We start from the raw sequence: 14,161 nt of genomic DNA, 5'->3' as shown, positions 1-14,161 counted from the left end.
GTCAGATCGCCAAGACATGCCCAATCCAGATCAAAGTTCTGACCAACCCGCCGCAGGGGGCAGTGATCCGGGCCATGCCCGTATACAAGAAGGCCGAGCATGTGACCGAGGTGGTGAAGCGCTGCCCCAACCACGAACTAAGCCGCGAGTTCAACGACGGTTTGTTTACCTTTTTACACAATTTAACCCTCCTTGTGTATGCAAGTAGAAGTGAGTCATACAACAGAAAAAGAAATTCAACTAAATGTAATGTTTTATTTGGCGTCATTAACAGTTGGTATTGCGCCAAAATGTTTTAAGAAGTGCAAGGTTGATCAAAACACAGAAGTGAGCCACATCTCACATGTTACTTAAAGAGTTTTTTGTAGAGTTGTGACTGAAGTGTGTGTTTGACGTAAGTGTTTTTCATTCCAGGACAAATTGCTCCTCCCAGCCATTTGATTCGGGTTGAGGGGAACAGTCATGCCCAGTATGTGGAGGACTCCATAACCGGGCGCCAGAGCGTTCTAGTGCCCTACGAGCCCCCCCAGGTGAGCCCATTTGCCCCCTAAGCACCCACCAAACACCCCTACCTCCCCACTCTTCCGGCCCCCTCCTGACAGACTCCTGCCCTGGAGCCCCATCAGGCTGACACCCGCTTATTACCACACCACTTCCAGGGCTAATAACTCAGAGGTGAGGGCTGTAGCCGCTGCTAAAGCTGTTGACCTTCTCTGAAACAGACAGCAGTCATGCACCTTCTGCCCCTTCCCCAACCCCCACACACACACACACACACCCAGCTACCATGACCAGCTGCTCCTCCTGCTGTGGATTGTGTCCCTGAAAGACCCCGGTCCTGTCTGGGACACACACACTTGTTTATTACCTTCACCCTAATCCAGCCACCAAACCTGTTTCACCATCGGATCAAACTGATATTTCTGTGTGTGTGTGTGTGTTTCTGTGTGTGTGTGTGTATGTGTTTGTTTGTGGTATTAAATTAAGCAAGACACATGCTGAACATTGGCACAGAAACAAATTCTTTGTGTGTTTGTTATTGGATGTGGTTGTAGACATGTTGAACTGGCCAGGACAACAAGCAAATTGACACCTACACATGCCATACGCTTACACACTGAATAGATGGGTTGTTGTGTGTGATTGCCCCTATTGTCCCGGATGGATATCTGACTCTGCTGGTGTTGTGTTTTGTTTACGAAGGTGGGAACAGAGTTCACTACTATCTTGTACAACTTCATGTGCAACTCCAGCTGTGTAGGAGGGATGAACCGACGCCCCATCCTCATCATCGTCACCTTGGAAACCAGAGAGTACGGCCCAACCTCTTGCCTTTTTCTTTTTTTTGGAGTTTTCCTTTTTCCCGTGTGTTGAAATCCGGGCTTTAAAAGATGTTTACTGATCTTGAATTTCATTTATCTGGCCAACTTTGGTGGAACAATAACAAGTGCTTTCCTGGTGTTTACATGAAAACATCAGAGTGTCAAAATATGATGCCACCTTCGTTTTGGATTTAAACAAAAAGCTCATTCACTCGAAAAGTACCTTTGTACTGTACTGTAAATAGACTGGTTCTATGGGTGTGTCAAGTTAATGACATGAAAAAAGTGTTTTAGTTTTTTCATTGATCTGAAAATGTAATGTTCTCTCTCTCTCTCTCCCCCCCTCTCCCATTGCAGTGGCCAGGTGTTGGGTCGGCGGTGCTTCGAGGCGAGGATCTGCGCCTGTCCAGGACGAGACCGCAAGGCGGATGAGGACAGCATCCGCAAGCAGCACGTGACCGACGGATCAAAGAGCAGTGAGGGTACGAAGCGCCGTAAGTAGCGCTGGGGCTGGTGGCAGGGCTCTATTCTCACACACAACACACTCTCCTCACGCAACACACACACAGACACACTTATCCAACATTAGTGCATGCTGGTACTGTAGGTGGGGCTTTTTTCCTTTCTCTTGGTTGGTCTCTCTGTCCCGCTTGCAAACAGTGTCCAGCTCATGGACACAGAGCACATTGTGACACCATGTCCCTGTCTGTCCAACAGCCAACTACCGCCAGACATCCCACGGAATCCAGTCCTCCATCAAGAAGAGAAGATCTACTGATGATGAGGTTTTATATTTGCCTGTGAGTAGCTACCTCTGTTTTCACAACATCCTGTTCTGCTTTATATGATCTGAAATGATTACTCTCTACTTAATTAAGGAAACAATAATGCAGGTTATATCTCAATAACTTTAAACCTAGAGCTAACTATAACCCCGAGACCAAGTATAATTAAAGTGTGCTTTTCTATCAATTAACTATTACGTACCTTTTGACACATCATATTAAATGAATCAACATGCCCTCAGAAAGTGGCCTCAGTGAAACAGACATTACATTTGCCTTGTGAAGGCCCTGACTCATGGTCTGTCTCTCTCTCTCTCTGTTGCAGATTAAAGGGCGTGAAATCTATGAGATTTTGGTGAAAATCAAAGAGTCTCTGGAGCTCATGCAGTTTCTGCCTCAGCACACTATTGAGTCCTACAGGCAGCAGCAGCAGAGCCTCCTGCAGAAACAGTGAGTACAGAGTCAACAGTACATTACACACAATCAAGTGTGCTGAGACAGAGAGAGAGACAGAGGGAGATAGGGGGAGAGAGGGAGACAAAATGATAGAAAGACAGACACTAAACATGAAACAGAAAAAAAAAGAAAGACAGACACTAAGCATGAAAGAGCGTGCAATAGTGCGTCTCTTTCATAACTACATAACAACACTTAACTCCACACACTAGCATTCAGCCAGGGTCACCCTTGTGTGTGTGCTGGGTTTTTGTTTCTCTTTTGCCTTGGCTGTTACTGTGTTAATGCTGTGTTTGCTGTTGCCTGACTGCATGGCCCCCGCTTGCCATTGTGTGTAAATGGATGTGACCTTATTAGGCACTGGTGCTTTGAGTTGACATTTTAAAAGGCGAGGTATGCAGACGAATGCACAGTCACCTCGGGGTAATACCCGTAAAAAAAGACTCCCTGAGTACTGCTTGCATGTGTGTTTGTGTGTGTGTGTTTCACTTTTACTTACCATTCAACACTTGGAATTCTGGTTATTATTTGGCTTTGGATGGCGTGAGTTGGAAAGAAATTGCATGCGTGTGATGAGAACGAGCACAAAGTGTCCTGAAGATAACCTGGCTGGCTCGCCAATACCTCGTGCCCGAGAGGAGCGCTCCAGTATGCCTTATCTGTTTTCTTTTCTGCTCACCGGGGCCTTGGCCACTTGAGCTTCTGCTTTGCTTGGCAAATAGTTACTAAGCGTTGAGTCAACCATGACTGGTGTTTGCATCATGTTTTTTTTATTTAATTTGCGGCATGACGAAAGGGTGTACCTTGCGTTAAGAGCAGAGCAGAATAAAGCAGGGTTGCGCTGGAGCTGGATCTATGCCGGGCCGTCTACCCCCAACTAACTCCCCTTCCCGCTCCCTCCACCCCATTCATGGGCCTTCGTCCAGCCTCAGCCACCAGCTAAAGCCCCTTTAGCCTCCAGACAGGCGGAGCCCTCGGCTCCCTGAGCTCCAGGTACTCCCGGAGGTGGATCTCCACTCTTTCCCAGGCTCGGAGACTCGGCCCTCAGTGGCGTGGTCTCCAGAGAGAGAGAGAAAGGGGGAGAAAAGAAAGAGAGAAGTGAAGTGTGGGGGTGGGGGGCATTAGAGATGATTGGGTGGAAAAAAAAAGACTGGAGTGAGGGATATGTAAATTATAGCTTTGAACTGTGTGTTTAAACGGTCTGTGATAATTACTGCTTTTTCTATGGCGTTTTCTCATTAAGGAGGCTGACAGAAGCCTGCTACTGAGATAGTAGGTGTGTGTGTGTGTGTGTGTGTGTGTGTGTGTGTGTGTGTGTAGTGTAGTATAGTCACAGAGCACCCTGGTCCTTATTAAAGCTCTCATTTCTCACCAGTTTGTGGGAGTGTGCAGGTTTTATAGTGCTGGGATGGGGTAAGAGGGTGTGCTAATAACTAGGTGAGCAGCCCAGCCAGGTAGCCATTAGGACTTCAGAGACTTCACAAACACAGAAGGGCTGTTTTTCTCGTGGGATTCAAACCAGTATTGGCCAGTGGTCTCCTCAAAGATACCGCTAGAGTAGCCTCACTTTTGTCTACTGCACCTTTGTGTAAAAAGTGTGTTAAAATGGATTAAAGGAGACGTTAAGTCCTATTTGATTGTGGTGATGTGTTCCATGTGTGTTGTGTTTAAAAGGCAGACCTCTTGAGTAGAATCTTTCTCCTTATCTTTTTCTCTTGCATGCCCGAGGACTCTGCCTCTCCACACCTCTTCTATTCTGCTTTTCTTCTAACATCCACAGGCTGCTCTTCCCACTTTGCCTAATAAAAAGTACCAGCTGGTTTAGACCATGATCATGTCTCTGTCTGTTTTTTCCCTCCAAATTTTCCACCGCTGCCTAAAAGGAGCCTCTATTAGTTAAACACTAATGCCACCATGTGGAGAGCTTCTGTATAGACACAAATCAGCTTACCTCATCAGCACACCAATTCCTTTCTGGCACTTTGAAGTATTTGCACAACCATTCATTTTTATTCTAAAATGGGAAATGGATATTTGGAATAGATAAGCACCTTCCCTTGAGACTTTTATACCTCCATTTCAACAGTGGTGGTTTACCTGAATGTGATACCACACACTTGGGAGTGAGGTTAGCTCTCTGCTCTGACACACCTTGCCCATGTAATTATTATTCCTGGTCCCTGTGTCCATATTTTGTAAATATTTCAGTTGCCTCCCTTGGTTGTCAACACTTCTTAATCGCTGGCAGTCTGAAGGTGTGTTTCTGTTCTCTTTACAATATTCTGCTCTCAACTGGTAGGTTTGGACTTGTGCCCAGATTTTCCGCCTTTTTTTACTGAGTTTCTCTAGTCATACCCATCTATAAGTCTCCTCTTCTCTGTCTCTCTGTCTGTCTCTATGTTTTCTCCTCTCTCTGTCTCCATGGTGGCAGTCTGCTAAAAGCCCGTCTGCGCTCGGAGCTGCTGGAGCCGGCGTGTGAGCAGAAGAGACGCTGCAGCTCGTCCTGAGACTCCTCCGTCCACTCACATTCCTGCTCTGACCGCACTGGCCTCCGCTCCCTCTCAGCCTCCTCCTCCTCATTTTCCTCCTCACCTTCCTCCTCTTCGTCCTGCTCCGAATGCACTGGTCCTACAACACAGAAGCCCCCACATCTCAGCCGCCGCCTCTTCCTCCTCTTCCTCCACCTGCTACTCCTCTTCCTCTTCCTCTGGCTGACTGCACTGGCCTTCCATTATTTCTCCATCTCAACCTCCTCTTCCTCCTCTCCTCGTCTTCCTCTGTGTCCCTGTTTGGCCCACCCAGTGGCCATAGCTCTGTGGCCCCCTGGAGTAGATGTCAAAGTAAAACAGTAGCTTTTGCAGTCACCTTATCGTAGCATTCAGTTCACTCAAGGTAGTGTTCTTCAGTCATGGATCAAGTTCACACCCCTAGCTGTCTGCATCACACACCGTCACACCTCTTACACATGAAGAATGTACGTTCTTAATGCAGGGTCTTTTCATACTCCAAAGGTTAATGAAGACATAACTCTTTGCATGGCCGATTTTTAAATGATTTTCTTTTTTAAATGTAGCTGTTGGGTGTCATATATTAATTATTGCTAGATGTTTTCACACATGCACACCAATGTACAAATCTCATTAGTATGCTGGATTTTCTCTACTTCCTGTAGTTTTCAGATGTGTAGTTTGTAAATGAATATAATACCTGCTGGTATTGCACAAAAAACTACATTGCACACAGTCAGAACAGCCTCAGAGCTGGCCACTTCCCTTTCCTGGTGAGTCTGGGAGGTTGAAGTAGGTCGGGAACCAAGCATCAGTGTTTTGTTTGTTTGTTTGTGGGACTCGTACTGTAGTCACTCTTTGGGCTTTTTTGAGAGAGGAATGAAATGAACTCTCTGGCTTTCTACTGCGCTTCTGCCCCCTGTTTCATTGTTGGAGCTGGACTCAAGTGCCTTTGGTTGGGTTTGTTTGGGATAAAATTTTATGGATAAGATTATGCTGGTCATGTTATATTCTATCACTGCAGGGCAGTTTTTCTTTCTTCGTTCGTCACTGAGAGTGATTTGATTGTTTTTCTCTTTCTGTTTTTTTTGTGTATTTTCTTAAAGAAAATAAAAGCATATCCGTTTTGTTTGAAAGGCATATGAGAGGATGACAATTGATGTTATTTGTTGTTAATGTTTAAAAATGATTTTTTTGTGACATCAAGGCTCTTGCACTTTTGTGTATACTCAATAAATGTTCCTGTCTGCTACCGACTTCTACTCTTCCTTCTGACTCTCTTTCCATTTTCTTACATTTCATTTTTTTCTGGCCCTCACCAAACTACAGACACATTCTAGATCAATCAGTTCCCTATACTTTAAGACTGTTCTCACTGATAATGATGCAAGGATATGACTATAAAATGGATTATACATTCTAATGTAAATACAGTTACATATTTTGGTTTTGTTAAAGTGAATCTGCAAATGCAAATACAACATTTCAGAACTGCATCATCAAACCTATACAAGTATTTTCATTATAATTGACAATGTTTCATGTATGGAACTTCAACTTCCTTGAATCCTTTCTCATAAACATGGATATCCAGCATTGGCCACACATTCTCCCACTTCTACCAAGTCTTTTGTTTTCTATACCCCAGAGGACTTTCTTCCATATACTGTCACTTTCATCTTTCTCTTTTCAATCTGTACCAAAGTGCTCAGCATCACAGCAGAATGGGTTCTTGGTCAGTGTGACACAAGGAATGCCGCAGACATGTTATGAGCCAATGCAAAAGCCATAGCACCACTCACAACACACACAAAAAAAACAGTATTTAGGACCAGACAGATAGATCGATTAAATATAAAGTATAAGGATCTGTACTGTGTAATGTTATGAGTGACTTTTGAGCGATCTTGGCAAAGCTCCAAGTGCCCCCCAGACCCAGATGCGGATCCCGCCTGCCTGCTGTCTACTTGTGGCCTACTAACCACGGGGCCTTCTCTGCTCTGTTGTTTAAGATGGGATGTTTTGGGCAGTCAGACTTACAGCCCGTGTGCTCCTCCTCCTCTGCCTCCTCTCTGCCCCAGGAGCGCCATCCCCACCCAGCCCACCTTCGGCTCCAGCTCCCCGCCGCACGGGAAAGTCAACAAGCTGCCCTCCGTCAGCCAGCTCATCAACCCGCAGCAGCGCAACTCCCTCACGCCCTCCAGCATGGCTGCTGGGCTCACTGACAGTAAGTGGACTCAGGAAAAGCCTTCTAGTGTGTGTGTGTGTGGGTGTGTGTCTGTGTGTGTGTGTGTGTGTGTGTATAGGTGGCTGTTTGTTAAGTATTCTTCCTTCTCTCTGTGTCTACTTCCCAGGACCCTATGTTTTTTTTACCCCCTACGGGATTCTCTTATTCTGTGACAGTGTGTATTGGGGGTGAGGGGGTTAGGGGTTAGGGGGATGAGCCCTTTCTTGTTTGGGCTCGTGTGGCCTCGAGTCCTCTCCTCCTCTCCTCTCCTGTCTCTCTCCCTCTCTCCGTCCCTGACATGTGTCTTCCTGTTCGTGGGCTCGTGGATGAATGTGATCCGCTGTGAACAGTTCCCCCTCAGTCAGAACAGAGCTCCCGGGCCTGTCTGTTTGAGAGTGTGTGTGTGTGTGTGTGTGTGTGTGTGTGTGTGTGTGTGTGTGTGTGTGTGTGTGTGTACCCTAGGACTCAAGTATACTTTTCCTCCTGCCATCACTCTCTCAAGTAGCCTGACCCCTGTGGGAAATCCTGTGGTCTGTGTGTGTGTGTGTGTTTGAATGTGTGCTATGTTTGGTGTGTAAGTGATCTTTGGAATCCTCTTTCCATGTCACTTATGTAAACCTACAGGCTGTTTTTGACTAGACTGTTAGTTTGCGTACCTTCCAAAGCGGTCTGTAGTGTCTGTAGAGTATGTAACGTAACCCTCTATCGTAGAGTATGTATTGTGTAGTGTCTGTAGAGTATGTAACGTGTAGTGTCTGTAGAGTATGTAATGTGTAGTGTCTGTAAAGTATGTAACGTGTAGAGTATGAAACGTAACCCTCTATTGTAGAGTATGTATTGTGTAGTGTCTGTAGAGTATGTAACGTGTAGTGTCTGTAGAGTGTGTAGTGTCTTTAAAGTATGTAACGTGTAGAGTATGAAACGTAACCCTCTATTGTAGAGTATGTAATATGTAGTGTCTGTAGAATAACGTGTCTGTAGAGTATGTAACGTGTAATGTCTGTAGAGTATGAAACGTAACCCTCTATCGTTTGTCTTGTCCCGTTTGGTCTGGCCTGGTCTGCAGTGACCCCCATGATGAGTGCCCACATCCCTGGCATGAACACGGACATGAGTGCCCTGAGTCCTACCCACAGCCTGCAGCCCCAGTTACCCATGGTGCCCTCCACCCACTGCACGCCCCCGCCACCCTACCCCATGGACAGCAGCATCTCCAGGTACAACACCCCCCTCTCCTCTCCTCTCCTTCTAACTACCATACCCCTCCTCCTCCTTCTCTCTAACAAGTACATATCCTCTTCTCTCTTCTCCTCTCCTCCTTCTTTCTAATCAGTGTACCTCTCCTCTCCTGTCTAATAGAGTACTAATCATCTCCTCTGTTCTAACCATACCTCTCCTCCCCTGTCCTCCTCTCTAACAGACTACCTATCATCTCCTCCCCTGTCCTCCTCTCTAACAGACTACCTATCATCTCCTCCCCTGTCCTCCTCTCTAACAGACTACCTATCATCTCCTCCCCTGTCCTCCTCTCTAACAGACTACCTATCATCTCCTCCCCTGTCCTCCTCCCTTCCTCTCTACCCAGTGTACCCCTCCTCTCCTCCTCTCTAACCAGTGCATCTCACCATTACTATCCTCCCTCAGCATACCTCTCTTCCTTTTCTCCTCTCCTCCTCCTCCTCCTCCACTCATTTCTCAGTATTTATTCTCCTCTCCTTGTCTCTAGTCTCTAAGGTTCTATCTGACATTTTTGTCAAAATTGAGTTATTGACATATTCTTATTCTGTGACACATTAAAAAGGTGAGGTCAGGTGTTTCTTGTAGTTGTATGAATTTTTGCACATTATATCTAAAGAGGTTTGTTCCGCTTATCAAGGGTGTGTTTCCCAAAAGCATAGTTGCTAACCTGTTAGCAACTTAGTTGGTTGGCAATGGGAAATTGCATTGCAACCAACAAAGTTGCTAACTTAGTTAGCAGCTATGCTTTTGGGAAACGCACCCCAGTATAACTGTATGGAATTCGAAGACTTTGAAGCTCAATATCTCAGAACTACTCAGAACGTAGATAGAATCTCATCATTCTAAAGGGGGCGATTTAGAAACATAATATTGATATTAAATCATATTACATCGTAGTGTTTAAGTGTGAAATGTTCACAGAACAAAGCGTACAGACACAGCCCATTCTGATGTGGTTTGTTACTGCATTTGCGAGTGATGATGACATTAAGTTGTTGACGTCGCTCCTTCACATTGACCATTACAGCTTTCTTTTGCGGCTGGGATGCTCAGCCTGCTTGGACTACTTTACAGCTCAAGGGTTGACCAACATCTACCAGATTGAGAACTACAACATCGAGGTGAGAAACACAGACGCCGCCTGCAGCTCTCATGTCCTGCTACCCTCCTCTGTCTGCCACACCGCCCCACGCAGTCCAGCATGTAGAGTGGAGTAAAGGACGTCTTGGGGATGTCAAGAGCCCATTTAGCCTACATACATTTCTATACGCGGTTCATCTTCAGCATGTAGAGTGGATGGAATGTCAAGGGCCCATTTGGATCACACAGATTTTTCTATGCCCTGTATATCTCACCTTATACTTACAACTTGTATGGCAATAGATCTACAGTGGCATGTGCTGGGGTGTGGTGCAGTGTAAAACAGAGAAGACAATTCTCCTGGCGGCCAGAACGAGGCTACAGGGTACACTTGCCATTACACCTCAGTCCAGTCACCTGACAAAACAAAAAGCTCATTGACAAAGAAGAAGGGTTCGCTGGCCTGTTCTTCATCTTCAGTACGTTTTTTTGGCAGTTTGCAAACGGAGTGATTTACCACAACCATCTGCTGGACTGAGGTGTAATGGCAAGTGTACCATGTAGACTCGTTCTGGCCTCCGGATGAATAAGGCGAATAGATATCCTCACACTCCATCCTCATTCCCACTCTACTTCCTCACACTCCATCCTCATTCCCACTGTGGTTCCTCACACTCCATCTTTATTCCCACTGTGGTTCCTCATACTCCATCTTTATTCCCACTGTTGTTCCTCACACTCCATGCTTATTCCTACTGTGGTTCCTCACACTCCATCTTTATTCCCACTGTGGTTCCTCACACTCCATCTTTATTCCCACTGTGGTTCCTCACACTCCATCTTTATTCCCACTGTGGTTCCTCACACTCCATCTTTATTCCCACTGTGGTTCCTCACACTCCATCTTTATTCCCACTGTGGTTCCTCACACTCCATCTTTATTCCCACTGTTGTTCCTCACACTCCATCTTTATTCCCACTGTTGTTCCTCACACTCCATGCTTATTCCCACTGTTGTTCCTGCTCGTCTCCTGACTTACGTTCCTCATGTGTCCCCGCTCCTCAGGATCTCTCCAGGCTGAAGATCCCGGCCGAGTTCCAGCACGTCATCTGGAAGGGGATCATGGAGCACCGCCAGAACATGGAGTTCTCGCCTCCGCCCCACATCCTGCGCACCTCCAGCGGCGCCTCCTCCGTCAGCGTGGGCTCCACGGAGGCGCGTGGCGAGCGTGTCATCGACGCTGTGCGCTTCACGCTGCGCCAGACCATCTCCTTCCCGCCGCGCGACGACTGGACCGACTTCTCCTTCGACCTGGACTCCCGACGCAACAAGCAGCAGCGCATCAAAGAGGAGGGGGAGTGAGCGCTCAAACACACGCACGCACACACACACACGCACACATTCATGAGCGTATACAGAGTGAGTGAGAGAGAGAGAGAGAGAGAGAGAAAGATAGAGTCATGCACACACATTCATTCACACACACACACACACACACACTTTTGTACACATGTATTCACACACAACTGCACACACCCACAGAGGCACTCTGACACTGACGCACACACAGGCTCACAAACAGACATAAAACACATACACACACATTTGCGGCAGAAATATATTTTAGTCTTTTGCACGTAGATTAGCATTTCCATATGTCTTACATGCATTTCTACACTTGTGTTTCACATCCTGTCAGACAAGCACATTTTCACACTCCCTGCACCATTTCCCACTACAGCGTCTCCGGTGCTGTGGTATATATCTCACATTTTACTTACTGCGTAAAAAAAAGACGTTTGCAAATAAAGTGCACTTATTTTCCATAGTTGTATCTTTTTTGTTTATTTTTTATCTGTTTCATCTGTTTGTTTGTTTATTTTTTTATCTGGTCACACTGTTGGAGGCCCTTTTTTAACACAGAACAATCAAGAGGTTGAAGGTGCTTTGCAATAGAACATTGTATTATTTTGCCTTATTCTTTGAGACAGAGCACTTACGAAATAAACGGTATTTTGTTTTTGCTTCGGGCTAGTATTGGTTGGTGTCGTCTTAGACTTCTGATGGTGAACCATGCTGCATGTCAGGGTGCATATCCGTTTCTGCCATACTCATAACAGTGTGCCCCCCCGCTCCCCTCCCCAAATATATGGGCTTTTCTGCTCCTCAGAGTATGACACTAATGTGTTAATCTTTTTTTCAGTGACAAACTTTCTTCATTTGTGTTTTTTTATGCTGGCATTTGCTAGCTTTTGACTGTATACATTTCACAATATCTGCACCTATCAAAGTGTTAATCCGCCAATGGCATTATGGTCTGAGACTGATATAGTCAAATAGTCTTGTGCCTATATACTTGTCACTTGTAAAATCCGTGCTGAATGCATTTTTGAGAACTGTTCATGTTCACAAAATAATTTCTCCAAAAGTATTGAACTGTTTTGTATGTCTTATGTGTTGAACTGTATTGATGGCGCCAAGCATTTTTTACCATAGACCACGTAGTAGAGTTGTACTGTATTGTAGCTTTTGTATGGGATTTTGTTTCAGTTTTTCAAAATTTACTGAATTTGTGACTCGCTACTTACCAATATACTTACTACTTCCAAAAGTAGTAAATTGTACAGTTTTTTTTTCAGTACCTATGGGTTTGGCTGGTTCTTTGTTTTTGCTACATGTTCATTCATTGTAAATATGTTCCAATGTACTTATTTTGATATAAATTGAAAAAAATGAATAAAATATCATTAGCTTATATTGAATGTGTATTTTTTTTTCTTTATGTTTACCAGCATCCTTTTAAAGAGTTGCTACAATGGGTGTTCAAAATTAGTAAAGGTCACGTGATTCATGTAAACTTCAAAAAGTTCCCGGAATTGACAATGGATTAGAATGCATTAAATAAGCTACTGTTCAATGAGAGACATAACCACAATTTGGGGTAATTAACAGACAATAAATGCATTGATATACAATATTTATAACACAGTGTACTTATTGTGTAAACTGTGTAGTTATCATTACAACAATATTAAATTAAATTCCAGACCGTCGCCTGCTAAATATCGGAGGGTGACCTTTTTTTCCCCCTTTTACGTATGTGTCACTTAATATTAATTTCTGTACAAAACCAAGACGGGAGATTCTTTAGAAAACGCAATACCACTCACCCCATAAGTGAAGCCTAGGCCTATCTAAATTATCGTTATAAAAAAAAATGACCTAGTACGTGACTCAAGAGCTGTAAACAGTGTTTTTGAGACTGCGTGTAGCCTACAAAAGCGCATGGAGATTTTAATTTTGCAACGAGAAACTGTAACACAGCTAGTCTAAGTCTTTGAGTTTTCTCCCCAACGTTTTCTCTGGTAGTTCTTCACTGATCTGAGATAATGAGCGAACTACCTTAAGTAGCTAGTGTCTCCCGATCGGGAGAATAAAAAGAAAGTTTAAAAGTTTTCTAACATCTCTCCAGTGTAATGGTGGGCATGTTAAGTTAACCGTAGCACACAGTAGCCTAACCCCATGGTAATGCGATGCGAGTGATCATAATAACATATAAAACGTGATATAGTCCTTGATAAATATGAACTCATAAACAACAGCATTTTGTCACCGTTTGTCATACAGCATTAAGATGCTAGGCTAAAGAGCTTGAGATTCAGAGAACCAGCATGGTTGTGCTCATCCTGTCAGAAAATAGCAATTTGATCAGTGATCATGCATCATATAGGCGCAAGCTTGGTTTGAAACTGGTTTCTGGGGATGGAGTTTACACGATCCTTCACTGGGCTAGTGCCTGCTGTGTTTGACCGTGCTGATGCTAACAGCTGCAGCTCCCTCAAATCTATAGGTTCTCATGCATATTAGGCTTTTGCCAATGAAAATGAATGCAACATAAAAAAAAACAGTAGGCTACTGCTCCTAACTGAAGAAACGTTTACGTTACTGTAAGGAAATTATCATTGTATAACCATTTGTGTAAGGGACTGTTCGTTATTTATTTATTTAAGGGGCCACCGGAGGAGTTTTGGGAGCGTTAGTCAAAAAAGACATGACCCTCCCTCGCCAGCAAGAAATTGTTCTATGACCCTCCAAAGTGATTGAGAAGAAAACGTATGATCCTCCCCAACAATGTATTGATGCCTTCTGTACTCGGTCAATGTATGCCACTCCTTCCTTGAAATTACTTGAAAAGGCTGTCGTTTGCACAATTTCACAAATAATCACCGTCGCAAGGGGGTGCGAGACGACCTTGACAGGTGCGAGGCCCTTTTCACTTATAGGCTACGTGCATGAAATCATACGTGCATGCCACCTGTCGGTGCATTTTGATAGTAAGTAGCCTAGGCTAATAGGCTACACCAGCTTGTCTTTAAGAGGGGGAATTGTAGGCTATAGCCTATAACATTAGCTGAGTCACATAGGCTATTTGGCCATAAGCCGTTTATCATAGGCTACATCACGAAACCAAACTAGTCTAACAAAGCACTTTAACAGGGGGGATTTATTGGGTATGAATAATTTTGAACGCTATTTGTCAATGA

General features: G+C 44.6%; 1 protein-coding gene across 5 annotated transcripts in view; it reads left to right on the top strand.

Annotated features, from left to right (window-relative positions):
* Window positions 1–12,372, top strand: part of LOC143116714 (tumor protein 63-like) — a 30,084-nt gene extending 17,712 nt beyond the window's left edge. Inside the window, exons 3-12 of one of the 5 annotated variants that reach the window (XM_076278010.1) lie at window positions 1–159; window positions 415–530; window positions 1,204–1,313; window positions 1,680–1,804; window positions 2,040–2,122; window positions 2,433–2,557; window positions 7,152–7,297; window positions 8,364–8,514; window positions 9,564–9,657; window positions 10,683–12,372. The exon at window positions 1–159 is cut by the window's left edge and continues 28 nt beyond it. In XM_076278010.1, coding sequence (XP_076134125.1) covers window positions 1–159; window positions 415–530; window positions 1,204–1,313; window positions 1,680–1,804; window positions 2,040–2,122; window positions 2,433–2,557; window positions 7,152–7,297; window positions 8,364–8,514; window positions 9,564–9,657; window positions 10,683–10,979 — 1,406 coding nt within the window. In that variant the 3' untranslated portion in view covers window positions 10,980–12,372. Of the gene's footprint in view, window positions 160–414; window positions 531–1,203; window positions 1,314–1,679; window positions 1,817–2,039; window positions 2,123–2,432; window positions 2,558–7,082; window positions 7,298–8,363; window positions 8,515–9,563; window positions 9,658–10,682 lie in introns of all 5 variants that reach the window. The other 4 variants (XM_076278008.1, XM_076278009.1, XM_076278007.1 and 1 more) reach the window with 4 other exon arrangements.
* Window positions 12,373–14,161: the final 1,789 nt, after the last annotated feature.

The sequence above is a fragment of the Alosa pseudoharengus genome, unplaced genomic scaffold (genome assembly GCF_046254945.1).
Source record: "Alosa pseudoharengus isolate Yale_2024_CS ecotype anadromous, Long Island Sound unplaced genomic scaffold, YU_APseudo_1.1 YU_APseudo_1.1_scf_11, whole genome shotgun sequence".
In the NCBI taxonomy this organism is placed as follows: domain Eukaryota; kingdom Metazoa; phylum Chordata; class Actinopteri; order Clupeiformes; family Clupeidae; genus Alosa; species Alosa pseudoharengus.
This window is presented reverse-complemented; position numbering and strand designations above follow the sequence as displayed.